This window comes from Aulostomus chinensis, chromosome 9, assembly GCF_037954235.1.
Source record: "Aulostomus chinensis isolate RoL2024-O1b breed Wild chromosome 9, RoL_Achi_v1.0, whole genome shotgun sequence".
In the NCBI taxonomy this organism is placed as follows: Eukaryota; Metazoa; Chordata; class Actinopteri; order Syngnathiformes; family Aulostomidae; genus Aulostomus; species Aulostomus chinensis.
This window is the reverse complement of record NC_141328.1, coordinates 16,280,024-16,307,948: the sequence shown is the minus strand read 5'-3', so window position 1 is coordinate 16,307,948 and position 27,925 is coordinate 16,280,024. Positions and strand designations below refer to the sequence as shown.

The following is a 27,925-nucleotide window of genomic DNA, read 5'->3' as shown; positions in this document are numbered from 1 at the left end:
GTTTCGTCGTAGCAGACCCAAATGTTGTCCAGAGGTAGATTATCCATTGTTGTGTTGTGAGAGCAGATTGATACTCCTCAAGCAAGAGTAAACATAGAAGCAATGGCAGGCATTTGTTGGTGGCTTTTCATTGACTTGCGTTTCCCCCAAGCTAAATGGCTTTCTCTAGTCTCTCTGCTGGCCTCATCCAAGGACTAAATGCACTTTTCTAAAACCAATGATCATTAAACTTCTTGGTGAATGACAGAATCATACTAGCAACATTTATCTTTGCTGAGACTGATGCATGCAGACAATCATCGCTAAGGCACAAAGTTGCTAGCTGGGTGTTCTTTATAAGTGCACTGGGGGCTTCTGGGCTAATGACTGCTGTTTCTGTGTTGATTTATTACCCAAGAAATAGTTAAGGGGAACTGATAGAGCCTCTTATTGTAGTCCTATATTATTGTAGTCCTTACTGCCTCTTATTGTAGTCCTTACTTTGCAGACATTTCACTCAAGACCCATTCAATGTCATACAGTGAAGTTATTACAGCACAGACATAACCTCCTAATCTTATACATTTTTGTTGTTTCCTATAATAAAGATGGCCACCTTCATGTAATTTACTGCCCCCTATCGGTGTGGAGCACAAAATATGAAACTTTAAAATCTTGCTCAAAGTATCTACAAATTGTATCTTTTATCAGCTGCTGAATACCTACGAGTGGTAAAGGACTGATTCCTAAAGCCCCGGAAGCAAGTAAGCATTGTTTAGCATAGGACTTTAAATTCCTGAAATAAGATCACTGGTTCACACAAATGTTATATATTTTTCACATTTTCTCCTATGCAATAAAATACATTGTACATACTGCGCTGCTGTGGTTAAACAAGACCACAAACATCAGTGAAAAGAGCAGAAAAGCTAAGCTAGTTGTGGTGAGTCATGTGTCATGTGACCACAGTGCCGTCCATGCTTACCGTATTAGCTTTGTACTAATAACAATTAAAATTGCGCTCACTTTCACACTCCTGTCTTAAAACTGATTAATGGAATAAAAGCACTGCAACAAAAACAAAACAAAAAAAACCACACACACAAAAGACTTCATAAACTCTTAAGAGGCACTTCTGCTGCAAATATGGCACTCTAATCACTGTGATACAGCACTCATTGAGAAGAGGTTGTTAAGCCAAATAATGCATTTTATGAGAAATATATTATACACATGAGTATCAAGCCATGTTAAGACAGACTTCGCATCCAAGATGACGTCACAATACTAGTTTTCTAAATTTATATGAAGATTTATGTATCAAGAACTCTGGGTTCTATCACAATAAGCTACTCATTTTTATTGGTTACCATTAGCAAAGAGCCCTAAATTCACAACAGAGGCGGACATTCCAAATACTCAAGATGGATTTTTTTTCGGAATTATTCATGGAACACTGTAACATAGACATATCAGTGGTGGATTATGAGAAAATGTGGTGGTCATCAAAAATATCAGGTCCCAGAGCAGATCAGAGTGCAGAGAACAGGAAATGTCTCTCCGCAGTGGTCATACCTGGTACTACAGCTGGGCATTTGTCAGCTCAAGATACTAGCTGGGGCCTCGCCATGACCAGTCAAGGGTTGATGTTCAGAGAGAGCAGACTAATCACAATTAAGTATTTCAGAAACAATTCAAAGAGGCGAGATTAAAATGTAACACGTGCATGCAAATGAGAAGAGGCGGAACTAGAGTTTAAATATGGGATGGCCCCGGGTAGGCCAAGACTACTTCAGAGGAGTCCTTGGTTGTCAGGGTTGCCAGAAACCTGATTATTCAAAAAGGCCAATAGGCAAATTGAAACTAAAATATCTATAAACCCTAATCCAATTACATTTTCCAGCTTAAAGTGATCAAGAGTTGCTGAAACATATGGAAATATAATCTGGCCCAGAAAGCACTCTCATGACATATCTGAAACACAACTTTATTATTTACAAACTCACATTACATTAGTAACCAATGTCATTTTTCATCCTGAACTTTATCATCAGCACCCAAAAATAAATTTATGCAGTTGCAGAACTTAAATTGAGGAACAAACACCGATCATATTTTGTGTAAGAATTGTGGTTTTGGATGTTGTGCAATGATGTCATCTGCTGATGTCACGAGTCTATGGAGCAACTGATCGGCCTGAAGAATATCCGTCACGAAACAAAACATTTATCTAAATAAAATTCTTCAGCTGGGCGCACATGTTCTTTTCCTGAAAAACAGTCTAACAAAGACTACACCTCATCTCTCTGGGTCATTTCTCATCCAAGCCTGAATAATGCAGGTGTCTAACCCTTTGTCCTGTCTCCGTAGAAAACTGCAAATATCTGCATAGAAAACAGGTACCAAAAAACATAGGCCTACATGTTTATGAGTATAAAAATGAGTTGTAATGTTTTCTGTTGGGATGGTTTATACTATTTATAAAAGGAGATTTCTGCATGTACAAACCAGAGACAACCCCTCCCCCCCCCTTCACTCGCATGGTGGACAATAGAGTAAAAAAAAAAAAAAAAAGTGGAATTTAGGTACCTGGCAGTCTCCTGCCATTTCAAACCAAGTCCTCAGTTATCAAGGCATTACAGAAACCAAAAAAAGGTAGAAAATCAATCTAATCTGAATTCTGAAATTTTCCGTCATCTTACTTTTAATGCATCAACACATATTATCATGTGATTGCTCTTGACTAACAAACAAATTGAAGAACATTAAAAAAAAAAATTTAAGCAATAAACAAGCCCAAATTAAGTCAACAGGACAGGTAACACTAGTCCACAATATTAGCATATTTTACTCTCTTGAAAAACTTGTTGCTGTAACTAGTACAAACAAAGTGTGCTATATGTATTTACTACGACGAAATATTGTAATCCAGTGCCTTTATTGACTACTAAAGGCCAAAAATGATAGCTCTGCTTCTCTGAATTCTAATGGATTCATACAGAGCACTGCAGGGATGATCTGTTTTTATAGCCCATCAGGGAGTTAGCATCTTCATGTGGTCCCTCCACCAAAAGTCAAGGGATTGTTATATTGGATTTTAGCAGCAAATCGGCTCTGCGGTGAACTGAAGCTGGTTTTAGCAATATCGCCATCACTGGTGAAATATTTGATTTTTGAAGAGTAAAGGCAATCATTACGTCCGAACGTCATGCTCTGAACGAACTACACTGCGTGACTTCAGCGTCGACACAACTACCTGAACACCTCTTCTGCTTCTTCTTCGGTGTGATAACATTTATAGTCTTGTTTAACGACTCTTAAATTCATCCATGTGTAATTTACTGACATGTTTAATTCTGCAGAATAAGTTAAAATATATTAAGCTTGCACGGACTTGATCTTATTTCGAGCGCGTAACCAAAAACCCATCCAGAAATTCTATGCACTTTGAGACTAGTGAAACTGTCATTCAACAATGCTAACTTAACTCTGAAGACTTCGAGGATTCATGGCTACTCTGTTACCTGTCAATAACTAGTGGGAACTGTATGAGACGAGTTTGTATCACATGACAACCTAGCATTGTAAACTTCTGTATACACTACTCTTTTACGCAACTGGGGTGGCATAATATGTCTCTCTGTCACACACACACACACACACACACACACACACACACACCGCTGAACCCAGACATGAACACACACATTTATGCCTAAGACACACACACACACACACACACACACAAACAAACACACACCACTTGTCTCTCCCGCGTGCCAATCTGCTGACCGTGTCCTTCAGATACACTTGGCCTCCATGTCATAGAGCTGAAGAAGGTCGGAGATCACGGCGTCAATGTCTGCTTTGGTCACGTCCTCACATAGCACCTACACACAAACACAAACAGAGCTGAGCTCCACACGTGGCCTCAATAAACAGACATCAGAGGTCCCTGTGCCGCTGACTGCCTCAAGGACTGAAGCAGAAAAACCAGGACAATCCTGACTTCTTTTTTTTCCCTACATTTGCATTTGGATGAGGTGACTCGCAAAGCAAAGCTACAATAGAAGAGACCTCATCAGTAAAAATGTCTGACAAGGGCAAATGTATCCGCCTTCCAATTAATACTTACTCACCTACCAGAGGCATTTCTGCTTTGAAGTTCGGCTGGCGCTGAATATGCAGGAGGTAATGTCATCCGGATAAAAATGCTGTTGACATATTTTCCTAACACAACAAAACCCTCATACGTTCTTAAAATCCAGTATGGCAACAAAGTCTGCATCTCGGAGGGTTGCCAATTTAAAATTGCGCGTAAACATGACAGAAAACCTACGTAAGGCGACACTCATACTGGAGGCCTTGATGCTCAATTCAGATTTGTACTCACTTTTAGTGTTTAAACGTGGCTCAACTGTACGATTTGGGGTCCTTCACTGACTTATGACAAACTTCCTTCTAGAAGGAAATATGTAGGCCACTGAAATCAATATCTATGATATATACGTTATATGTATGAGGAGATATTACAATTATGACTTTTTAGATACAGTGATTGCCACTTCTGTAACAGAGATGTCTGTAGATGCGGGACCGTGAAGCGAATGGCTTTTCAGAGAAACATGTCATCCTAAATTTCAGGACGTCAAGGGCTCACCATCCCTCCAGTGAATACTTCAGTTGTCTTTCATGATTTATCTTCACTGAGTGACTCCCCCAAAATCAGAAATAAGTCACACGTGGGTGATGTGACACTACAGCATGGTGCTGGGGCCTGTCACATATTTTCATCACGAACATGTATCACTACACTGTGAGATAGCAGAGAGATGATTATATGTCAGAAGTATTTTTCTCTTCCTGCTGTGAGGACAATTTGGAGGTTTGGAATAAAATTAATTGTTGGTGAGAATGCTTGTAAATGCTTCACAATAAGGTTGTTGAGCCTGTGCCAAAAATACATTTTAACTCCATTTCACCGAAAGGAAGGGAAAGGAAATTAGCAGCGAGGGCTGGCTGGGTAGCATGGTAACATGTAAGGTGGAGAACGAATGGGACCTAGGCCTGAACCCTGCGGAACTTTTAGGTGCAGATGAGGAAGCAAAAATCTCAGTGAATACATGAAACTGGTAGGATAAGAATTAAGCCTGAGATACCAACCAAGTTATTTAGCCTTTCTATTGGGATGGAGTGATCAAGAGTGTCAAAAGCTGCAGTCTAGCAGGAGCAGGATAAGTGATTGCCAGAGCGAGAAGATGAGAGGAGGGAGACTCAATTTTAAACATAAAGTACAAAGCACAGGATGAGCGACAACATGAACTCTGTTGGTTCATCACTGGCTTGCTAACACTTTCCACATCTTACCTAAATATCTGAACCACTGCAGTATTGATTTGTGCAGCCAGTGACTTAATAAGCACAACGCAAATGTTTTAAAACTCAGGGAGGTACAAACATTTGTCTAATAACTCTTGTGCTATCTGCTGATACTCTCTGACTTTTGATACTGAGTGCTTCCAGACGTCTGTCCATCTAGAGAAGAGACAAATTATCACAATAAGCCCACAGTTCTCTCCCTCCCTCACATGCACACACACTGATTTCATTGGTCATCTCTCTTCAGTCTCTGATTATGAAGAGTAAACACACACCTGCCACCACTCTTTCTCCCCGACAGTGAGCTCCACTGCATAGCTGTTGAGAGCAAGGTACAGTGTTGCTATGGCGATGTGTTGAGGTGTGTGGCGGATACACATGGCTCCGTGGTAGCAGTCTCTAAGCAAGGCCCAGGAAGTCTCAGCGACGGGGGATCGAGACCAAGCGTGGCGGTTTACGAGTGACCTCACAGACAGCAGATAGTGGAGTAAATACTGCAGAGACAGACAGAAGCATGACATCATTCCGTACCAGACTTTGGTTTACTTTAACCATCCAACTAATCCTATCTGCAGGAGTTATCAGGCAATCACATGAAAGTATAGTCCATTAGTATACAAATCTGTAGAAGAGCTAAAAGATCTGACCAGTGAAGGACGCGATGCGTTTTCCCTCTCTTTTTTTTTTTAAACGGTGACTGTACAACACGAGGCAACAGAGACAGACAAGGAGGTTTGAGAGACACACACACACACACACACACACACACACACACACACACACACACACACACACCTTGTGAGGGTGCTCAAAGGAGACATGGAAGTTGAGTTGTCGGAGGATGAGCAGCTCACACTGCACCACGCTGTCCCTCAGGTCCCAGAACTCCTTGTCACATTCTAGGGGAGCGCTGCCACTGTTGAAATACCTGGGAGGGAGAGAAGGGGTGACCACTTTGAGACAATGCCACACACTCAAAGAAACAGTCACTTTTCATAGGTCACAGTCGTTCATCTAGAATGTCTCCCGCTATGTGTGAGACATTTTCCCACCTCAAATCTATTTGTTATATATTAAATACATGTGAAATGTGTTGTGTTTGAAAACGGGGCATCAAGCATAATCACCTAGTAGCATTCAGACACTGTTGGAGAACTGCTGGTCTATGAACCAAATTTATTTACAGTTTCTTATTTGTAGTTTTATCACAACTTTTATTGATTTATGGGGCACTAGGCAACTTTGAAATGTTAAGCAACAACCACAGGTTGATTTTAACAAGGTTGCCAAGTTGAAAAGGAGGGTCAAAGTTAAAATTTGCATTAATGTGTGCGTTCCAGAGCTCCAGACCCTAAATGGGCTGACTGCTAGTTAGCTTAGCTGCAATGAATACGAGCAGAGGAGCAATAGAAAGTCATCTCAAAAATCAACAAATACACTTTTCTCCATAATGTTACTCAACTGTATTAATAGATGCAGTGTTGTGCTTAACATTCATTTAAAAAAACAACAACAACAACAACAACTGATGCCTGGACTCAGTAATGTACGAATGCAGAGTGGAGAGAAGGGTATCTATTTGCTTTTGTGGCTAAAATAAAATCATTGACAATATATGTCATCGTCGTCCTCCTCCTCCTCCTCCGCTTATCCAGTTGGTGCGGGTCACAGGGGCAGCAGCCTCAGCAAGGAAGCCCAGACTGTCCTCTCCCCAGCCACGTCCACCAGCTCTTCTGGGGGAATCCCGAGGTGTTCCCAGGCCAGTCGTGAGATATAATCCCTCCAGCGTGTCCTGGGTCGGCCTCGAGGCCTCCTCCGGTCGGACATGCCTGGAACACCTCCCGAGGGAGGCGTCCAGGAGGCATCCTCACCAGATGCCTGAACCACCTAAGCTGACTCAACATGGAGGAGCAGCGGTTCTACTCTGAGTCCCTACCGAATGACTGAGCTTCTCACCCTGTCTCTAAGGGAGAGCCCAGCCACCCTGTGAAGGAAACTCATTTTGGCCGCTTGTATTCACAATCTTGTTCCTTCACTCATTACCCAAAGCTCATGACCGTAGGTGAGGGTTGGAACGTAGATTGACCGGTAAATCAAGAGCTTCGCCTTTTGGCTGAGCTCCCTCTTCACCACAACAGACCGGTTTAGCACCTGCATCACTGTGGATGCTGCCCCAATCCGCCCGTCTGTTTCCCGCTCCATGCTACCCTCACTCATGAACAAGACCCCGAGATACTTAAACTCCTCCACCTGAGGTAGAACCTCCCCCCCGACCTGAAGTGGGTAAACCACCCTTTTTCCGGCTGAGGACCATGGCCTCAGACTTGGAGGTGCTGATTCTCATCCCTGCCTCTTCACATTCGGCTGCGAACTGTCCCAGCAACAGCTGGAGTTCTTGGCCTGATGGAGCTAAGAGGACCACATCATCCACAAAAAGCAGAGACGACATCCTCCCGCCACCAAACTCAATATATGTATTACCTAGAAAGTTGGTATGGTCCTTAAAGGACATTCCCTGATTTAGAACATCACTATTACTTCAATACTACTTGATTTCACTCTAAAGGTTGTTGATTAGTAGCGGTGCTCACAGTAGATAGGTAGTATTACCTGTGGCTTACGTTGATGATGTCACGGGTCCTGATGTGCTGCTCCTCCACTTTGCCAGCCAGGTACACACAGCTCATGGCCACCAGGTACGGTTCATATGCATGTATATTAACTCGCTGAAAGAAGTTGTGGTACAACACGCAGGCTGTAGCCACAGGCACCGAGCGCATTCCGAGCTTCACTCCTAAGCAAGCAGGAACAGGGTGGCAGCACACACACAAGCCAAGTGTTTAGATAATAATACATCCACTAAGGAGGGTACTTGGTTGTGTATTTGCCTTCTGTTGGCAGGACTGCACAAAAGGTTATGGATAGATTTCCCCATAAATTCTACCAGGGAAGCAATTTCACCCGAAACAGAATTATGAATTTTGATCATGATACAGATCCGGATCCAGGATTTCTTCAGGGGTCCTTCACATTTTTTAGATCTGAGTTTTTGAGTTGATTTCTCATTAAGTAATTTACAAAATAATTCAGGCATATTTTTAAACTTTTGTCAACATTTCCAGTCATATGAGCTGTAGTGGATTTGCTTATATATGATTATAAGGTTACACTCTTGGCCTTGGTGGGGGTTATATACGCTACCAGTGGCTTTCGAGTGAGTGACAAATTATTTCACAAATATTCACACAATCACTTCTATGTCTTTACTCACACAGGGTAATTTTCATTTACTCAGGGAAATTTTTATTTTAACTGTGGAATAATTAATCAATTGAGAATTTCATTTTGTAGTGGACTGTTCCAATTTTTTGATGTAGCTTGTTGTTCATGTTGCTGTTGATACTTAAAGATCTTTTTGTGACTTTATTCAGTTTCTATATGTATCTTTGTTTGAAGTATAGAATGGTACCTTTACATTGCATTCATCATGATTTGATGCTGTAATTTTGCTACCTCTTTGCTGCAGTAGCACCTGAAATGTCCCTGTCTGTTGGACTGATAAAGGGTTATCTTATCATAAGCGAAGAGGCCAGCAGGGCCGCTACAGGTTCTCTGGGAACTAGAAGGGAGAGGGTATAGATGATACAACATCCTACAATTTGTACCTTAAGGCAGACTGACATTTTTGCATTCAAACGACAATAAGAAAAATAAATAAAATGCATTAAGTAAAAACAGTGGCCTGGATGGATACAAAAACAATGATTTAGGAGTTAAAAGATCCTAACACAAATTTTAAATTAGATTTTACCTCAAAACAATGACATGAAATAATGAGGTATATGTTACCCTTTAGAAGTCAAAAAAAAATTCCTATTTTTTTTTATCCCACATTAGCACGAGTCTCTTGATTATATAAGATCAAATTACTCGTCAAGTCCAACTAGGAAGTTGCATTTGTTGCTCTTGTCCTTCAATACGCCATTAGATCTCATGGGGACATGAACTAGAAGTTAACCTACCAATCTCCATAATGAAGCGACAGACGCGAAAGTGCATTTTCGTGTCCCGTCCAGATTCTGTTTCTGCATCCTGGCTGGAGTCTCTCCTGCTGGCATGAGCCAGCAGCCCTGCCTGGTTCGAAGTTGGACGCGAGGACGAACCCTCCATGGACCCCCAGCAGGGGAGCCTAGCTAGATCTCTAAAGCTCCACCACTTACTCGTTTGGAGAAGTTATTCAGCTGTGAATGACTTCTCGTTAAAGATAGACTTATTTAATACCCCAGCTTTAATTAGCTGCATGTTTTATCCGCTTCATCCGAGATTGTGGCGGGTACGCACTCATAGCTGCGAGGCGAGTTAGCTACCGGAAGTAAACAGTGCAACTTCCGGCCCTTAAAAAAAGGGAAGAGAAAATTAAATCTAGTTTAATATTTTTTGAAGATGAAAATATATGTAAACACAACGGTCAAAATGTAGTTATAGTAACACGCTCAAAAAAATTCGGTAATCTTTCAAAGTAAAGGCATCAAGTTGCAAAACAAAACATTTTTAGTCTATGATAACGTCTCTACAACTGCAATCCATACGCTTAATCATACATTATGGTTTGTTTCATTTTTTGTTCATCTTTATGAGAAACAGTGGCTTTTATGTGGGAGGAGTCTGAATAATCGCTGGTGTTGCCAAGCAACGAGTTAACCAACTCACACAGACTTGGCTACAAAAAAATGTCTTCAAACTACTCGGCAAACCAGGTAAAAACCCGCCCTGACTGTGACGAATGTTTGACTGCATACAAAAATTTTGTGACAAAATAACCAAGAGTGACCAATGTTCCTCCTCAGTATGACGGTGCCTTCAGGTCGCGGAGGCTGCAAAACTGGTGTCAAACGAAGCCTCTCTCCGAGGTAGTTGACGTCATATCAGCACATCTGTCCTGTTGTATTATGCCAACACAACTTCAAAATGCTCCGTGGTCCGATTGCAGCACTGTCATCTGAATATTTGACGAGTTACATTATTGTGTACGTGTGTGTGTGCGTGTGTTTGTGTGCAGAGACCAGCTGCTCAGAGGGGTCACACCACCTTCATTGCCAATGACAGAGGACATTTGCTTCCTGGAGTGACTAATGTTATTACCTTTTATTCTTGCTCTCCTCATTTAAATGCCGTGTTTGTCAGCGTGATTCTCTGACTTTGTTACCGTCTTATCATTTGTGTGTGTGTTTGTGTGTGTGTGTGTGTGTGTGTGTGTGTGTGTGTGTGTGTGTGTGTGTGTTATTCTACAGAGGGGGAGTGCGTGGCCTGACTTTAAGAGCACCTGGGACCTACCTGCTCGTATCCCAGCTTGCAGCATCAACCCCACAGCCCGCTCTGTGGAGGGTCTTGACAGACTCAAGGCCTGGGGCTTTGACCCGCAGCACACAAAGAACGTCTGTCTGCCACGCAGTGAACACACAGAGTCTCTGCAGGATGCTGGTGAAAAGGTTAGGCCCTTTGACTAGCAGCATGTGTACTGATGTCCACTACATGCACCAATAAGGAACAGTAATTTTTCGGTATGATTACACATCTTTTTGAATGTCTCAGCTCCTCACCTTCTTGTCTTGGTGATCTTATCCTGGCGCTAACCAAATTGTGTGACCATAGTTGAGGATTAGCATACACCAGTGGTCCCCAACCTTTTCCAACTCAGGGCCCTCTTTTAAGTCCTAAAAATGTTCGCAGCCCAACTCCGACAGCTGTCGATTCACCATCAATGTCTTGTCTCTCTTTCCGTTTAGTTCTACCTGTTGCTAGCCAGCTATCCATCCTTACACTCCAGTTTCAGCCATCAGCATCAAACAAGTGCAATGCGGTCCCGCTTCAAAGTGGTCCTGCCGATCCCAATGAAATTTCCTATTTCTCATTTGCTTGTCACATGTGTAATACTTGAAGGAAGAACAAAAGAAAATAATGAAAATAATATTTTAACATTTGAATATCCTTTTAAACGTAATTGAGTTTTAACAATTGAAACATTATTCTATTTATTTTTATATAATTATTACATTTCCACCCCCAACAAAAATCGTACGATTTTTGAAATTATTTGGCAGCCCACTTGCAATACCTTCTCGGACCACCAGGGGGCCGTTGCCCACAGGTTGGGAATCACTGGTATAGCATTCATTGTTATTTTATGGGCTTGTTTCACCACAAGTGCCCTGTGTTGTGCTCACAGTACTGCTGACTTGTTACTCATCGAGAAGCCCACCCCTTCACTCCAGAGCTCATACCAAACCTGCTGCTTACCAAATTTCTACGTGGCCCCTGAAACTCTGTCCCCATGTCTGTCAAGATTGCTGCTATCTGCTTTCACTCCTTCCAGAAAAAGGTGGATGTACAGCAGAATGGAACCGCCCCATCACCCCTGGTCCAATCTACAGCATCTCCGCACCGGCCTGTTACTGCAGACCAGAGACCTCCCAGCCAGAACCAGGATTCATCTGTCGCTCTGCCTGCTGACCACAAACCAGCTGCTCAAGATAATTGCAAAGAGTTAGTGCCCTGCAACTGAAGAGAAGCCTGTGACTGGAGAGAGAAGGCCAGCCCAGTGAGCCATGTGTCAGCTAAACAAGGACACAGAGCCTCTCAGTAAGATCAGTAACATGCAGGGAAAGTACCAGCCTAAATAAAGAAAATGAAAGTAATTGCTCCTGTCCATGACCTCGCTCTGTTGAGGTCACCGTTGTGTCAGCTGTGCCCTCAGAATGTCTTATTGTTCTCTCAGACTTCAAGCCTAAATAAACTTTGCACAATCTCAATTGTAGTGATATATGTTTGTCAGAGGGTTGTTTGATTTTGCACCATTCATTATGTCAGGAAGTCCAAGTCTTAAAAGGAGAAGTAGCCCTCTCTTGAATAAACCACAGTAATTAAATCCTACAAATTTGTAGAACCCAAAATGCATTCTGTGCTTCCTTGAAATGAATTTGCATCTTCTCCAGAAATACATATGTTTCTCACATGTACCCTCACATGATTATGACCTTGGTGTTCAGAGGAGTTGTGCTCCCTTGAGCCTATAATGCCTTTTGAATCATATTTCATCAATGAGATTTTACAACTCTTTCTCATAAATGTGATGTTTTAATCTGAAGACTGTCACGGTGGTGCAGTGGTCAGCGTTGTCGTCTTGCAGCAAGAAGGTTCCGGGTTCGAGTCCCGGCTCCAGCACAGGATCTTTCTGTGTGAGTCTCCATGTTCTCCGTGTACCTGTGTGGGTTCTCTCTGGTACTCCAGCTTCCTCCCACAGTCCAAAGACATCAAGAGGGGATGAGGCTGATTGATACTCTAAATTGACGGTAGGTGTGACTGTGAGTGTGAATGGTTGTTTGTCTCTATGTGTTGGTCCTGTGATGGACTGGTGACCTGTCCAGGGTGAACCCTGCCTCTTGCCCAAAAGCTGCTGGGATAGGGTCCAGCCCCCGCGACCCTTAACAGGATAAACGGAAGAAAATGCATACATGGATGGATGGATTAATCTGAAGCTGTATAAAATTAAATACATGTAGTTCACAAATAATCCACCAGGCAGCAGCAGAGGATTCTTGGCTGTTCTCTGTCGACTTGCTCAGCTGAGTTTTTTCAAGGATATTCTTGCCAATTTTAAAACAGCAGGGCATGAGAGTGTGCATTTTTCTTTTGACCATTATACTATTTCTGTATTTTTGGGTCTAAGGGACATCAGCTGTGGTCTATTGGCTATCATGGTTCTTAAGATGTGCCAATGATCCAAATTGATTGTAACTGTATTCTGATGAAGTTGGAGTCAAAATTCACTTTCCCTGTATAAAAATTATTTTAAAAAAAGTTCTTAAAACAATTCAAAAACACTTATATTGATGGAATTAATACTAAGTGTGATAGGTTTGTGAAATAAAATTAGTTTTGCAATCTGATACCTGAGTATTGTAAAATATCAACACATACGTAAAAATGGAACAGAGTGAACTAAATTCTGTGTGAAAGTGCTCTGATTCACGAGATTATCATCTCCTTCAGCACAGTAATCTGATAGTCAGATATTAGTTTACCACTCCATAAAGGAAGGAGGGTTTTTCTCTGAATGATGTTTTTATTTTTTTTTATTTCATTGTTTTTCTAGCTGCATTTAGGAAACCGTAACATTTATATTGGTTCTGATACTTTTACATTAATCTTGTAATTCCCATTCATACTTGTGGCCAAGAATATTGGTATGGTGCTGTTTTGAAAGGATGTATTAAATACGATACAGAACAAAACTCTTGAAATCTGAGATAGTTGATCTTTTTCGTCAGGAGGTCGTTTCAAGGTATTTGAATCATCTCACGAGTATTTAATAGTAACATCGTACAGGTGGGAAAGGGTCTAAGTGTAAGTTACAGTTTAAAGAATCTTCCAATCCATGAATGAGCCAACAAACACACAATACCAGGGCTTTGTTTGTTAAAACTTTATTCATGTTTCCAGTCTCACTTGTTCTGCCTGCAATAGCAAATATAGTTACCATGACTACAGACCAGGCCTGTCACTATGACTCAGCTTCTCAGAACCCATGGATCTCAGTGAGTCACCCTGTCCATGAGCGTGTGTGTGTGTGTATGTTTGTGTGTGAAAGTGAGAGTGAGTGTGTTTATATACAACAAATATTTGATTCAGTGTATTAAATCTTATCACTGTGCTTGGTCAGACTTTTTAATTACAGTGTGACATGGCAGATTATGTCAAACTGTTTAATTGTTCATTAGTTGATGGTTCTTCGTTGTGAGAGGTACTAAAAAGAAAACTTTATTTATCAAAAAAGGTAACACAACAACAAAGTTGCTCATAAATGCTATTTGTCCAAAAAAAGAGAAAGAAAAAGTTCATTCTTATATTCTCCTGCCCTGTTTCTCATGTTCAACTTTAAAAAAAAAAAAAAATCAAAATAATTTTCTTTTTAAATTACCATTAAAGGCAATCCCCTAAAAAGAGACTAGAATTAGAAAAGAAAAAAAAAGTTTCCTCATCATTATTTTTTGATCAGGAGAGAAGCAACTCTTTCTCCCCTGTCTCCCCAGAAATGTATTTTTGTACTTTTTCTTAAGATTTAGTAAACCTCTGCATTCTGTACTTTACAATATGAAATACACTATATCTTACAATTGGTGGAATATTTTGAAGTTCAACTTTCCTCTCCCCATTCAGACACTTCAAAGCCTGTGATTTTTAAATTTTACGTGTTTGTGGTCAGTTATCAAACCAAGAAAATATTATGTTTCTGTCAGATGTCTTTTTTTTATTTTTTTATTTGTGGGCAGACATAACTTGCAAAACCTGTTCTAAGGTTTCCCAATTTAAAAAAAGAAAAATTTATATATATATATATATATATATATATATATATATATATATATATATATAGTCATATCTTGTCATCAAAAAACAAAAAGATCACAGTTAATTGCACAATTTATTGTCCAAGGAAGTTAATTTTGTTCACCTGTTTAAAAGAAAAAAAGCATGATACAATAAGTCACAAAATACTATCACACAAAATGGAAAGTCAGGTTCAAGAGTTTGGGGGCCAAAACGGCTCTAAAGTTAAATGGAAAACAAACCACAGTTGATGCAAACAAACTGGTTAATGCCATGGATGTTAGCCTGTTTGATCCGTCAGCCAGACAACAATTTAAGCCTTTTGATTAAAAAAGTTCATCTTTAAAAACAGATTTAAGATGTAGAATGGCGTGTGTTTATTTTGCACAGAAAGGTCAATGAGATCAAATAAAAACATTAATCTTTAAGCAGAACAACAGGTTCAGAGCTGGGCTTGGTGTGGCAGTGTGCTGGCCTTTGTCATGATTCGGATTTTCCTGATGATCACCCAGTCAGTCTGGCCAGCTGTGACTTGTATCCTCAGACATGAGGACACAGAGCCAACTTTTTTGTCTATTTCTTGCATCTCAAACCTCCCATTCTGCAAAGAGCCTATCGACTGGAACTCTCTGCAGCTTTTCTGAAGTCTTTCGATGAAGACCACGTCATAGCCTAGATCCACCACAGCTGAATCTAGCATGTCTTTGCCCCCCGATCCTGTTTCTATTAATATCCCTGTCACCAGTGTGGGCTTTTGGAACACCACAGTCAGATAATTCCCTTTGTCAGGGGAGCGGCCCCAGAAGAATCCCTCCCCGGCAGTCCAGGCCAGTTTGGCGTGGTTTTTCTGGTAGGGTGGTATATCAGAGAAAACCTCTGCTGGAGGATTGGAGTAAAACTCCTCTTGAAAGTCTTTGTCTTTCAACTTGTTGAATGTGCCTTGGAAGGAGGAGAAAGTGCCCATGTGCTGGAACAGAGATGGTTTGAAGAGGATGGGCTCCTTCTGGGTGAGTAGCAATCTGAAGTGGGACATCAACCAGTCACAGGGCATTTCCTGGTAAAAGAGGAAAAGGAAGCGCGCCAGGAGAGGGAGGTCTTCCGATCTGTAGAGTTTTCCAATAAAACCGAGGGCAGAGAACTCTAACATTACCCAGGGGGTCGCCTTTTTTTCTTGCTCCTGAATGTGCCTCTTGATGGTGGTGAGGAAATTCTTTGCTGAGGAGACATCGTCCTCCAGTTGCAGGTAGTACTGACCAAGACCAGCACTGTAGTACATCAGGGATGAGTAATCCAGGTTCTGCTTCGAGCGGAATGTTACTCTCTGTGGTGAGTCATTGTAGTTCCTCTTTAGATCTGCGGGGGAGCCAGAGACACACATGTAATACTACAACAACAGGACTTGAGGGGCAGTGAGGTGAATTCAGGCTCAACTCTTGAGGGGTCAATCATACACGTGTTTTTTTTGTTTGTTTGTTTGTTTTTGTTTTGTGTTTTTGTAAAGGAGTAAAGCACTGCACCTTTGATAGGCGGGTACCATTGCTCAGGAACATGTATGACCACAAGCTTGCCGTGCTCCAGCTCAGAGGGGAAGGCCGTATTGATATCCTGCACCACAGTCCTTCTCCAATTGGCATCAAAATCTGCCAGCAGAACTACCACCACCATGGAAGAGCGCTCTTCAGAAGACAACTGGGAGAAGAGGGACTGTAAAGTGGGCATCAGATAGCTGCCCCTGGTCCTCTTCACTGACGATAAGCCGATACACAAAAACTCTGAAAGAGAGCAGGGCAGACACATCAAATTGGTGTTTTTTTTTATCATAATATCACAACCATCTATCTATATCTACATGCTAATATTTACAGATGCAATGACCCTAAGAAACCAAACTCTCAATACAGATTTATGAAGCAACCTGTATTCAAAAGCCATGACACCACCCGCTAAAAAATGACCCATTATTGATTTAACAGTTTGTCCAGCGCTCGAGGAAAAAAACCTGTTATTCAGCCTGTTAGTGCAGGATCACATGGTATCTGCAACCTGAGGGGACAGTAGTGAGCAGGAGATGTCCAGGGTGTGAAGGGTCCCTCCAGATGTTAGCAGTGGTTATCACTGAGGTAGGGATGTCCCAGTCTGAACTCAAGGATTGGGTATCCGACCTATCTTCTGTTTCACTCAGACACCTCAGTTCTGTCTGTTTTCACACAGGCGATGTAAACGGGGAGCATATCAAGACACATACACACTCGTCTCAGGGCTAGGTTGGTCTGGGCGATACAGACTAAAAATAAAATCTCTGATTTTTTTTTTTTACCAAAAAAAAAGATTTTTTTCCATTTTTTTTCCCCATGGGTAAATGATTCCACCACAGTAAGCTGTTTCTTAGTGGGAGTTTGTTGGTTATAATGGTCTTGTTCCCCTCAAAAAGAGTGGCATTTCTCCCACTCGGCTGGATGCCTCTGTTTTAGAGGCTGAAATAAGTTCGTTGTGCTGCTGCCTTTTGTTGCAATGGGCTTCAGACAAACTTTGCAGCGTGCAGTCACTTGTTCAACGTGTGTCGCTGCAAACCCAAACCAGCTCCAAACTACTGACGATGCACCTCCTTTCTTAGAAACAAACTTCTCGCTCTCATTAGCCATGTTGCTGCTATGCTTGCGAAGGAAACAAGGGGGAGGGGAAAGCTATGGAAGATCATGTGGGACAAAAGGTGCGCCACAGCAAGAACAGTAAAAACTCAAATCTTTTATTTTTTAAATCGTCCGCAACAAAAAAACCAAATTAATCGATAAAACCGATAAATCACCCAGGCCTAGGGCTAGGAAGCGTTATGAGCAAATGACAGCACAGGCAACAAGAGAATGTAAAGATTCATACATCATCAGACAACAGCAGCTGCTGCACACACACTCCTCAGTTGACGTAAACTACTTCAGAACAGCCAACAAGTTGCAGCCAGCCCCACCTAGTTTTAATCAAGAAATATGCAGACACACCTTTTGTTAGTTTTGGACAAAGTCTGTTAATTCTCAACCAAGAAAACCTGCTCTCCCATGGTACCTGTCATAAGAATTAGTGTCAGATGACAGGAGTTGATCTCTCACACAGGGCTACAGTACATCTACAGGGTCCAGCTGTGCCTCACACAGGGGCATACCTGTCTGGCTGTGCTGTCTGTTTACCTTCACAAAGAGGCCTTGGATATTTGAATGTCAGATCCGCTGATACATTTCCACCAAGACTTCGAGGCTAGCAGCCTGCTCTGTTTTATCCTGAAATATCATAACAAAATCTTGTCCTCCGTGACAATGTGTAGTCAAGCCACTGAAGTGACAGCAGGGTGAGACAGAGGGGTAGTGTAGGAGGATTCATTAACCAGAGTTAGGCGTACAGTAATTCAATCACATCAACGGGCGGAGTTCTGTTTTTATTTTTAGTTAGAAATGGTCCCAGGCCAAACTCAGTCACACCCTTTTTTTGTTAATGTTTGATTTCTATGCTGTCTGTCATGCAGCAGCTGAGGGAAAGAACTTTGACAATGGTTATCAGTTGTTCTATTGTTACATCTGCCAGCACCAGCAGAGACAAGCCTTTAACAACTTCCAACAGACATGATCCAATGCGACGTAATTTCACAGAGCTTACGGATCTTGGTTGTCGTTCTGTAGACATTACGCTGCGCTGTTCCCATTGACGTAGTCAGACCAAAATGGCAGCTCCTCTAGCGCTGCTCATACTCTTTGGGTGGGTATCAAGTTTTTGCTTTCTCCTCAAAGTAGCACACTGGTTGTTTCTGCATGGTGACATTCCTTGCGTCACTTCAAAAGCACTCATAATCTCTTTGCTATGAACGTTGAGTAAATTGCATAATTTTCTTAATGATACTTTCAACTCATCATGCCGAAAGAGAAGAGTGACACGATGAGTAGAGCTCTGACCCTTGGAGCTCCCTCTACAGCTGCAGCTTCTCCTCATCCCTGGGTGGTGAGCTACTGGGAGACCGCAGTAGAGCCCACATTCCTGTCAGCATGAGGACCATAGTGGAATTACAGGACAGGTACACATTATACTTCATTTGATGGGGAAAATGATCCCTGTGTGTTTAATTTTATTAGAAAATGTTCAGGCTCAGAATTGAAATAAACAATCCATCCATCCATTTTTTCCGCTTATCCTGTTAAGGGTCACGGGGGGGCTGGAGCCTATCCCAACTTTCGGGTGAGAGGCGGGAGTCACCCTGGACGGGTCGCCAGTCCATCACAGGGCCAACACATAGAGACAGACAACCATTCACACTCACATTCACGCCTACGGTCAATTTAGAGTATCCAGTTAGCCTAGTCTTCAATAGCATGTCTTTGGACTGTGGGAGGAAGCCTGAGTATGGAAATAAACATTTAACATTTTCCAAAAAATTCTTAACCCACTAGACAACATCACTTGACGTGTAGGAAGATTCTGTTTTTAGGGGAAGTCCACACTTCAGTTATCTATTCTTGCAAGGCAGCTGCTCGGTATAAATGACTTGCAGTTAATAATCAAACAAATTCAGCTGCCAAGCTTGAGATTACAAATGTGACAGACAAGGTGGAACTCACTCCGAGCCAATGGTGCTCCTGCAAGCACCTGATAGGACACATCAAGAGGCAGTAAATCCTTCTGCTCTAACCAGGAGTCCACTGCTTGCCGTGTCGTCTCAGGTTTGGTCTCCCCAACAGGCTTGGGGGACTCTGTTGGGCCCTGGAAAGCAAACACAACATTCATTGTTACACTGAGATCACACAAACTCACAAATTATTTTAGAGTTATGACACACAAAGTCCCTCAATGGTAGAGAGCAGGCATTCAGAGCAGGTGCTGTTGTTTTGCACTTAAGAAATAAAGAACTGTTGGAATGAATTGTTGTTGGATGTAAATGTTGAATCTAATGTGCTGAACTGAAACTCTTTCTGACCAGTGTCTGTATCGTGTATACTCACAGCAGCAAGCAAATCTGAATAGTTAATGTAGTAAATCCCTCCAGCCAGAAGCAGCAACACCAACACCCCATTCTTCTTCTTTGAACGACGTTGCATTTCCTACTGTAGGCACACCCCCCCCCATACACACACACACCGACACAGACACACACACACACAATGAATACAACATTCATTATGCTGGTGTGTAACTCAGTCAGCACAACAGTGAATAATTCAGTAAACAGCCAATGAATGTTTCAGAGCCCTCGGATGCAGCAGATTAGTGACACGAGTGTGTTGAGGGGCCTGAAACAAAGCAGCTTGCTGTGCTGCTACCAGTCACATGTCCACACTTAAGGTGCGTGTTGTCAATTAAGGACATTTCTAATTTCTCATGACACAGCACCAGCAGCAACTTGATCCGTCTGCAGAGAGTGCACGCTGTGGCATGTATAGGTGTTTATGTTGAAACAGTAAAAATCCATTCAATTACTGGTGCATGGAACCACAGAACTGTGCCAAAATATTAAAAGTAAGAAAAGTTTATTAAACAGGATATAAATACATGCCAAATAACTCTATATCATCAGAGAGAATAAAGGATTGCATTAACCTGCAACCTGAATCAACCACTGTACAGTAAAAAGCAGTGTGAGGAATCATCTGATCTTTCTTTATTTGCCTTGACAAATATAAAATGGCTATAACTTCCAAATAATGAAATCTTACAGCTAATATCTTGTGTAAGCTAGGTAGAGTCTACATGAATTGTGGTATTATTATTCTACTTATTGGTGAATAGAAATGCAGGGCAAAAGGCGCACACACAGGTGGATGGTTTGGCGTCTGATACTGCAGGGCATTACAAGACTATGCCTTGTGGATTAGTATATAGTGAATTGATGTGGTGAGAATTGGTTGACTTCCATATAACATATGAACTGCAGCACCTTGCCTAAAAGATCTATATTTTTGTCCTTGTGGAATTTTTTTTATTCATGTTGCAGGACTTTAGGGATTTATTGGATTTGGGATAGTTCTGGCAATATATATAAATGGTAAATGGACTCAATTTTATATAGCGCTTTTCTACCTTAGCGGCACTCAAAGCGCTTTACAGTGTCATCTCATTCACCCATTCACACACACACTCACACACTGATGGTGGAGGCTGCCATGCAAGGCGCCAACCAACTCATCAGGAGCAATTATGGGTTCAGTATCTTGCTCAAGGACACTTTGACATGGTCGCCGGGGTCGAGGATCGAACCAGCGACCCTTTGGTTACTAGACGGCCACTCCACCCCTGAGCCATGCCACCCATCATATATATATACATATATATATATATATATATATATATATATATGTACACATATATATACATATATATATATACACATACACACACACACAAATTTAGAAGTTGTGTTCAGCTTTGAATTAGGGATGTACTGATCCACATTCTTTCAGTTCAAATCCCATTCACATGTATCTATCATTATTGTTGCCACTGAAGTTACATCATGAGGCAGGAGTAAACCAAGGCTTTTTAAAAGAGTAAAAATACACACAAATGCTTGGAATTTCAATATATTCAAAGCAATTTATCTGACCTGTCTGTGTAGATCGGTGACTTTTCACATTTTCTATTATGAATACTTCATGGTTAAGTGCAAGCAACCCTAACCCTAACCCTGGACTGGCACTGAAATTATTATATCTGAACTATGAATATTGCTAATACCAGCATATCAGTATGATACTTGTACATCACCCATCAGATATTTCATTTCAATTCTGCCATTGAAAAAAGCAGCATCTGCTGGAATTTCTCCTCTTCTTGCATCGAACATGAAATCTACACCTGCTTTTTGGGAGGGCCAGATATTTCACAGAAATTTCACAGCAAAACAGACGTGTGCTTCCCCTCAATGTTCCCATACACAGAGACTATCAGCCCCCGTTACAGCTTGGAAGTGCATTGAACTGCTGAGAATGAATCACACAGACAGAAATGTCTCTTCCAATTTCTCTCGTGCTGGCTTTTAGTTTCAGAGTTGATTAACAAGAAGAGGATCATTTTATGTTAAAAAGGGATTCAAGCATAACAGCTATAAAGCGGAAGGAAAGGGAAAGGGGAAGTTGTGTGTTTTAAGACTGGAACAAAGCCTGAATGCAGGGTCACCCTCAGGTGTATATTTAGCTGAGCTATTCCCCTCAGCTCTGTTTACACTCACAGTTAAGAAGAGCCATCGAAAGTTTAATGTCTTCTGGTGGGGGGGGGGGGGGGGTGCAGACAGACAGACAGACAGACAGACAGACTATCAAAGCTTTCCAAGTCCAGTGCCTTTGTTGTGTCAACAAGTGGATGCAAACAGATTAGTCCTCCTTGAGCACTGACACATACCGACAAAGCCAACAACATCACAAATACAGAACACAGACTGCTGTTTTTTTCTTGTTCTACTCACTGAAGTTCTTCACTACGCCACAATTATGACTTTGATACTGAAACGATACCACAGCAAAAACCTCAGGAAAAAAATGGAGTAATAGATAGAAAAGACACAAATAAAGGGATGTGTAAATTATGGGATTTTCACTGCTTTTATATGCCAATCTGATAGCCTATATAAAAACATTTCACATGGGTGAAATGTATTTTCCGTGAAAAAGGCAACACATTAAGGACCATAATGGGAACAAGTCTAAGTCTTTCTTGTGCCTATTCTGAATGACACCTCAAAGGTGTGTGTCATGACTCACGTAACTTTTGTGTCAGCCACACTAAAATAAATCAACTATAGTGGATGGAGGTGCATCATTAATGGAGAAAATATTCTTTATGGGAATAGTGACACCGGAGTTGAGTCTGCTGATATTTAGTCAGACATGCATGAGAACTGACACCTGATATCTGACACCTGACACACAAACACAACCATGTACACACAAACATACCCCTGTATACACACACACACACACACACACACACACACACACACACACACACACACACACACACACACACACACACACACACACACACACACACGCGTGCTTGTGTTTCAAACCCCATAGTGTCTTTTCATTTCATTATAAATTGCAGTTTGAAAGTTGTTGTTGTATTCTAATTATGGTCAACTGTGCAACACGAGGACTGTACCTCATCACATTTGATTACTCTTCTATTTTCTGGATTTTCCATATAAATAAAAACATCAACAGAAAGACAAGTTCTTCTCCTTCATCTGCTGTTGGTCGGGACATCCCCCCTTCCGCTTCAGGTTTACACCTTCTCTCCTCTCCTCCATGTCGGCCATCGATTAACTTTGCAAGCTCGGATTGCAGAAACAAATAAGAGAAACATAGTTGCCATTGCGCTATTGCCTCTACTCATCTTTGTACTTTCTCAGTGGGGCAGAGCTAATGAGTAGAGTGTCTGTCTGCACATTCAGCAAAACACACAGTCTAAGATACATTTTGTTTTCCTCTGGAACCAGAAAAATGCAGTTCACATTTGTATTGAACTTTAGTTTAAGTACTGACCTGTACCGCTTTTACAAATCTGCAGCTTTTAATAAAATATTCCCATGTATTTAATACCTCTTTTCTCACAAACACAATTATTATGTTTGCAGGGGTTTCTTATATTTGCAAAGGGTTGGAAATCTGCTTTTAAGAATTGTAATAACTTCTAACTAACTTAAATTACTAAAAAGTAATTCAATCTAAAACGGCAGTTCATATATGTCAGTAACTTCACAGCGAATTACATTTTCTTCTCAAACTGTCTTGTCCCTTTAATTACTGTTGAAACCCTTCCAGGCGGCATGTTTGTGTTTGAGTTGATGTTCCTTTGAGAACTTACTTTAAAATTTAGAGGCATTGAAATGTCCCAGCAGCAAATATTGTGAGGATCAAGACAGCCCTTCTCAAGTCAGGATTACATGGCTCTCCTAATGGCACTTATGGAAGTAGATGAATTGACCAATTACTCTCATACTACAAGGAATACAGCCCAGGACAAAAACAAACAAACCCAACAAAACCAAAAAAACACACACTGCATAATGGCACAAAAAATGTAGAGGAAAATGAAATGTCCTTTTGCCTGTCCACCAAAACTTTGCTCGCACTCTACAAGAGCACTTGAGATTTGTGATACTGAGCAGTTTATTCTGAATGTTTATTTTCACTGTTCATGGTTAAGTTTGATGATTTCAAAGTTCTGTTAGTAGGAAAAGTGTTGGTCTGTAACTTCCAATCCCAGCGACATTAAACAGATACGCTGACTGCAGGCCCTTTACCAGCATCCACTTGGAGTGTCACATCAGGGTAAACACAGGTGTGTCTGATGAACAAGAGAAGAACTTGGCCCCCTAAATGAGCCAGGGCTCGAAGTGATTAATTACAGCTGTGTTTGCCCTGCAATGACATGTCCAAGTAGCTGATGTGAAAAGGCCTTGTTGTTTGCACAGCAAGTCACCATGAACTTCACCCAGATGGCTCGCCTACGTGGATCACTTGTTGTCGAGTCTCCATGGAGAAGACTATAACCAAAACAACACAGACCCCCAGACCTATCCTAACGTGACGAACAAAGATGGTGAAGGAGGTTTTGTGTAAATCTGCCCATGAACTCACACTGCTATTTATAGTTTACTGTTGCCAACTGATGGGCTGTTTACTGTCTCGTATGAGCCTCTGGACTACAGTGACCACCACACATCTAACAACTCATAGATTTATTGGAAATCCTCAATCATCATCTCATCTAAATCTGCAGAGATTTCATTGGGGCATGACATTGCTCAGTCTTCCTAAAAAAATCTGAAGGTGCTAGAAAAAAGGGCTTCAGCTGATGCTAGAACCTTGGACTAAGGAGGAACAATGCAGATGCCTTCTTAGCTGTGGAACAACAAACTAGTTTTATTTTACTCTCACATGGAACTAGAGGGGACCTGGAAATCTGTCCATCCGGTCTACATGTGTTTTGTGTATTTGGGGAAGGTTTACAAAGCCCCCCCACCCCACCCCATAATCCCACAGTATGAGGTGAGGGGGCCCTACATGGGGTATCCAATCTCTGTGAGACTAATTTCTCTAAATAGATTCTGAATATGAAATCATTATCGGTAGTTGGGGGAGGAAAAGTCAGAACACGGAAGCTTCTGGTTTCCATTTTCTACTTTTGTAGCTAATTAAGTTTAAACAAGCCTCAGTTGCGTCAACAGAAACAGTGGTGACGGAATGCGCTGTTCAAAATGCAAGGTCGGAAACATGTTTGACGGCTGACAATTCAACAAAGCTGTTTAAGTGGTTGTCAACTTTGAACTGAGTTTAAACCAGCTACTTTTGAAACAATCCACTTATAGTCATCATCTATCAAGTTGCTGTACTGACTGTGAACAAACAATGATCAGCAGACAGAACAAGGATGTCTTGGTCTGGATATCCACTGGCTTCACCAGAAACCCAAAAATATTGGCCCTTGTTCCTAGAGGCTAAGTGGTCAGACATTGCCAAGAGGTTCCAAGGCGCCATGTTACCTATTGACTTTTAGTAATTATCATGGACAGGATTTCAGAGCGTAGTCATGATTTGAAGGGGGGGGGGGGGCAGGGATCTCAAGTATCTCTTTTGCTTACTGATCTTGAGTGGGGGGACTACTGTGGGAGTAGTTGCATTTTACATTGGATTTCATTGAAGATCCAGCACCATTAGAACTTTGAGTCGAGTGGTCAGCCACAAATCATCACCACTGAGAACATTCTGTTGGATCCCATTTTTATCGCCACAGTGCTACTGTGTCCAAAAAAAAAAATCATATTCACATAAATTCCTTTGAATAATAACTCACAAGCATAACCTGAGAAATGCTTTAATATGGCACAATGAGACATAACCATTAAATGTCAGTCCCTAATTTATAATGACTTGCCAAGATTGCAAAAAAGGTGATCACACTCCCCTCAACTACAAAACACTGTTCAATGCAGACCTGCTGCCTTTCACTCACGGGGAGGGAGGAGCAAGCTTTAGACCGAGTCCTATGACGGTATCTGAATTCACATCCCTTCTAAACTAAACTGCTCCTAGACCAGTCATTTTCATGCCATCTTACACTACCGATATGACAATGTAACAGTATAGTAATCCATCAATTTTCTTAAATTTATCTATCCTGTTAAGGGCCGCGGGGTGGGGTGGCTGGAGCCTATCACAGAGGAATTTCAGGCGAGAGGCGGGGTTCACCTTGGACAGGTCGCCAGTCCATTGCCTATCTACAACCTACAATTACATTTGGCAGACGCTTTTGTCCAAAGGGACGTACAACACAAGCAAGAATTTAGGCTGGAAGGAAAGCCTTAGTAAGTACTGTACTTAGTACAAGTACTGTACTCAGTACTTGTACAGTACTTAGTAAGTGCTTCAAGTTTGGTTGGCCGCAGGTACTGCCATCTAGTAGTGGGAGAAGTTTTTGCCAGTGCCAGTTTTTTTCTTAATATACGGTATTTTAACCACTGCCAATAATTCCATCCATCCATCCAGTCCAGGCCGCCAGTCCATTGCAGGGCCAACACAAAGAGACAGACAACCATTCACACTCACATTCACACCTACGGTCAATTTAGAGTATCAATCAGCCTCGTCCCCTCTTGATGTCTTTGGACTGTGGGAGGAAGCTGGAGTACCAGAGAGAACCCACACAGGTACAGGGAGAACATGGAGACTCCACACAGAAAGATCCTGTGCTGGAGCCGGAACCTTCTTGTTGTGAGGCCACAGTGCTGACCACTGCACCACCGTGACCGATACTCTAAATTGACCGATACTCTAAATCACAAGTGTCAAACTGGTCCAGTAAAGGGCCGTGTGGCTGCAGGTTTTCATTCCAACCGAGGAAAAGCAAAACCTGAATCTACTTAAGTCAATCAAGCAGTGTCCACACAGCTCATTGGTTGGGTCAGGTGTTGCTTTTGCTTTGAAATTGACTGTAGGTGTGACTGTAAGCGTGAATGGTTGTCTGTCTCTATGTGTTGGCCCTGTGAAGGATCGAAGAGCTATGCAGAACGAACCCCTCCTCTAGCCTGAAAACCGCAGAGATAGGCTCCAGCCTCCATCCTGGATGGATGGGCGTACGGACGGATAATATAATAGTGTAACGTAACATGTACGTAATATATCGTTATTTCAGGAAAAAGTAATAACACCGATAGTTATGAGGTTTGGACCCCCCCCCCCCCACACACACACACACACACAACAACAACACAACTACTTTTCAACCAATTCCTAATTACTATTGCACTTAAGTTTTCCATCGCGATGACGCGCACCCCTCCGTCCGCCTCTGCAGACCGTGAAAGGTACTTCGTTCAACGATAACGACAAGTTTTACGAATGCTTGTCGATATATTGATGAACCTCAAGTTAAAATTAGTATGAAAACGTTAGAAATAAACCAGGAGTTCTAAAAGAAATAAAAAAAAGTAGTCCGGCTCTTCACAGTTTGAGAAACTCGACAAACGCTCGATAAATAAACAGGTTCCAAAAACTCACCTCAGTCCGTCCGCTCACTCAAACAGGCTTCACTTCATTGCAGTACCGTCACTTTGGAGCCACGTCGAGGTGGACAAACTTTTCCGTTAACGGTGTTCTTACCGTATTTTAGTCAGTTGAGATAAAGTGTAATTGCACGCGCGCGACGCGATGCGAGCGCTCGAGAGCAGGTTCTGCTGTTGGGAACCAGCCAGAAGGTGTGTGGCGACTGACAGGGGACTTCTTTAAAAACTCACTGGGAGTCTCCGGGGTTGGGAGATTTTCAAAGCTTCTTTTTTTTCCCTCATGTAGTTGGAAGCGAGTACGTAGAGTCGTTATTGTTAGAACTCATCTCGCACACAAACAGAACCAGTTATGCGTGTTTGTATTTGAACCTTTTAAACTCCGCAGACCCCCATGGTGTGAAGTATGTCCGACACAGCGTCCCAGTCAGGCGGCATTGGACTAATAGCGAACTAAATTTACCACCGTTCAACTGGAAAACAACAAACCCAAAACAATGGAGGGAAGTGACACAATGACAATCTAACTCTGAGTTGAGTGGTTCTATTATTGAACGCTCCCATGCGCTGATATAAACAAGCATTAAGTACTTAGCAAAAGTTAAAGTACATAATTATATACGTAAGAAAAATCAATATTTAGTACTT

General features: G+C 41.7%; 3 protein-coding genes across 4 annotated transcripts; 1 reads left to right on the top strand and 2 right to left on the bottom strand.

Moving 5' to 3' along the window:
• Nucleotides 1-722: 722 nt before the first annotated feature.
• ccnq (cyclin Q) lies at nucleotides 723-9,749 on the bottom strand. The gene is made up of 5 exons (XM_086213981.1): nucleotides 9,381-9,749; nucleotides 7,969-8,152; nucleotides 6,154-6,286; nucleotides 5,634-5,852; nucleotides 723-3,869 (listed from the first exon to the last, which is right to left on the bottom strand). Exons 1-5 carry the CDS (start codon nucleotides 9,526-9,528, stop codon nucleotides 3,780-3,782), a joined length of 774 nt encoding a protein of 257 aa, XP_086070107.1. The 5' UTR covers nucleotides 9,529-9,749; the 3' UTR covers nucleotides 723-3,779.
• A 97-nt stretch (nucleotides 9,750-9,846) lies between these two features.
• On the top strand, nucleotides 9,847-12,263 carry cfap126 (cilia and flagella associated protein 126). The gene is made up of 5 exons (XM_086213982.1): nucleotides 9,847-10,115; nucleotides 10,206-10,268; nucleotides 10,418-10,492; nucleotides 10,650-10,847; nucleotides 11,732-12,263. Exons 1-5 carry the CDS (start codon nucleotides 10,089-10,091, stop codon nucleotides 11,918-11,920), a joined length of 552 nt encoding a protein of 183 aa, XP_086070108.1. The 5' UTR covers nucleotides 9,847-10,088; the 3' UTR covers nucleotides 11,921-12,263.
• A 1,598-nt stretch (nucleotides 12,264-13,861) lies between these two features.
• On the bottom strand, nucleotides 13,862-27,701 carry LOC147256070 (alpha-1,3-mannosyl-glycoprotein 4-beta-N-acetylglucosaminyltransferase C-like). 2 transcript variants are annotated; one of them, XM_086213979.1, is made up of 5 exons: nucleotides 27,276-27,701; nucleotides 19,725-19,826; nucleotides 19,344-19,485; nucleotides 16,263-16,517; nucleotides 13,862-16,098 (listed from the first exon to the last, which is right to left on the bottom strand). In XM_086213979.1, the coding sequence occupies exons 2-5, from the start codon at nucleotides 19,818-19,820 to the stop codon at nucleotides 15,188-15,190; spliced, it is 1,404 nt and encodes a 467-aa protein (XP_086070105.1). In that variant the 5' UTR covers nucleotides 19,821-19,826; nucleotides 27,276-27,701; the 3' UTR covers nucleotides 13,862-15,187. The 2 variants fall into 2 exon arrangements, with proteins under 2 accessions (XP_086070105.1, XP_086070106.1); XM_086213980.1 differs by having other exon boundaries at nucleotides 19,725-19,823.
• Nucleotides 27,702-27,925: the final 224 nt, after the last annotated feature.

Coding starts and splice junctions, on each gene's coding strand:
- ccnq (XM_086213981.1), bottom strand. CDS start 9,528: ATGGAGGGTTCGTCCTCGCGTCCAACTTCGAACCAGGCAGGGCTGCTG. Junction 8,153..9,380: donor TCGCTTCATTATGGAGATTG/GTAGGTTAACTT, acceptor CTGCTTGCTTAG/GAGTGAAGCTCGGAATGCGC. Junction 6,287..7,968: donor ATCATCAACGTAAGCCACAG/GTAATACTACCT, acceptor TCTCCCTCCCAG/GTATTTCAACAGTGGCAGCG.
- cfap126 (XM_086213982.1), top strand. CDS start 10,089: ATGTCTTCAAACTACTCGGCAAACCAG. Junction 10,493..10,649: donor TGCTTCCTGGAGTGACTAAT/GTTATTACCTTT, acceptor GTTATTCTACAG/AGGGGGAGTGCGTGGCCTGA. Junction 10,848..11,731: donor TGCAGGATGCTGGTGAAAAG/GTTAGGCCCTTT, acceptor CACTCCTTCCAG/AAAAAGGTGGATGTACAGCA.
- LOC147256070 (XM_086213979.1), bottom strand. CDS start 19,820: ATGCAACGTCGTTCAAAGAAGAAGAATGGGGTGTTGGTGTTGCTGCTT. Junction 19,486..19,724: donor ATTCAGATTTGCTTGCTGCT/GTGAGTATACAC, acceptor TTTGCTTTCCAG/GGCCCAACAGAGTCCCCCAA. Junction 16,099..16,262: donor ATGGTACCCGCCTATCAAAG/GTGCAGTGCTTT, acceptor GCTCCCCCGCAG/ATCTAAAGAGGAACTACAAT.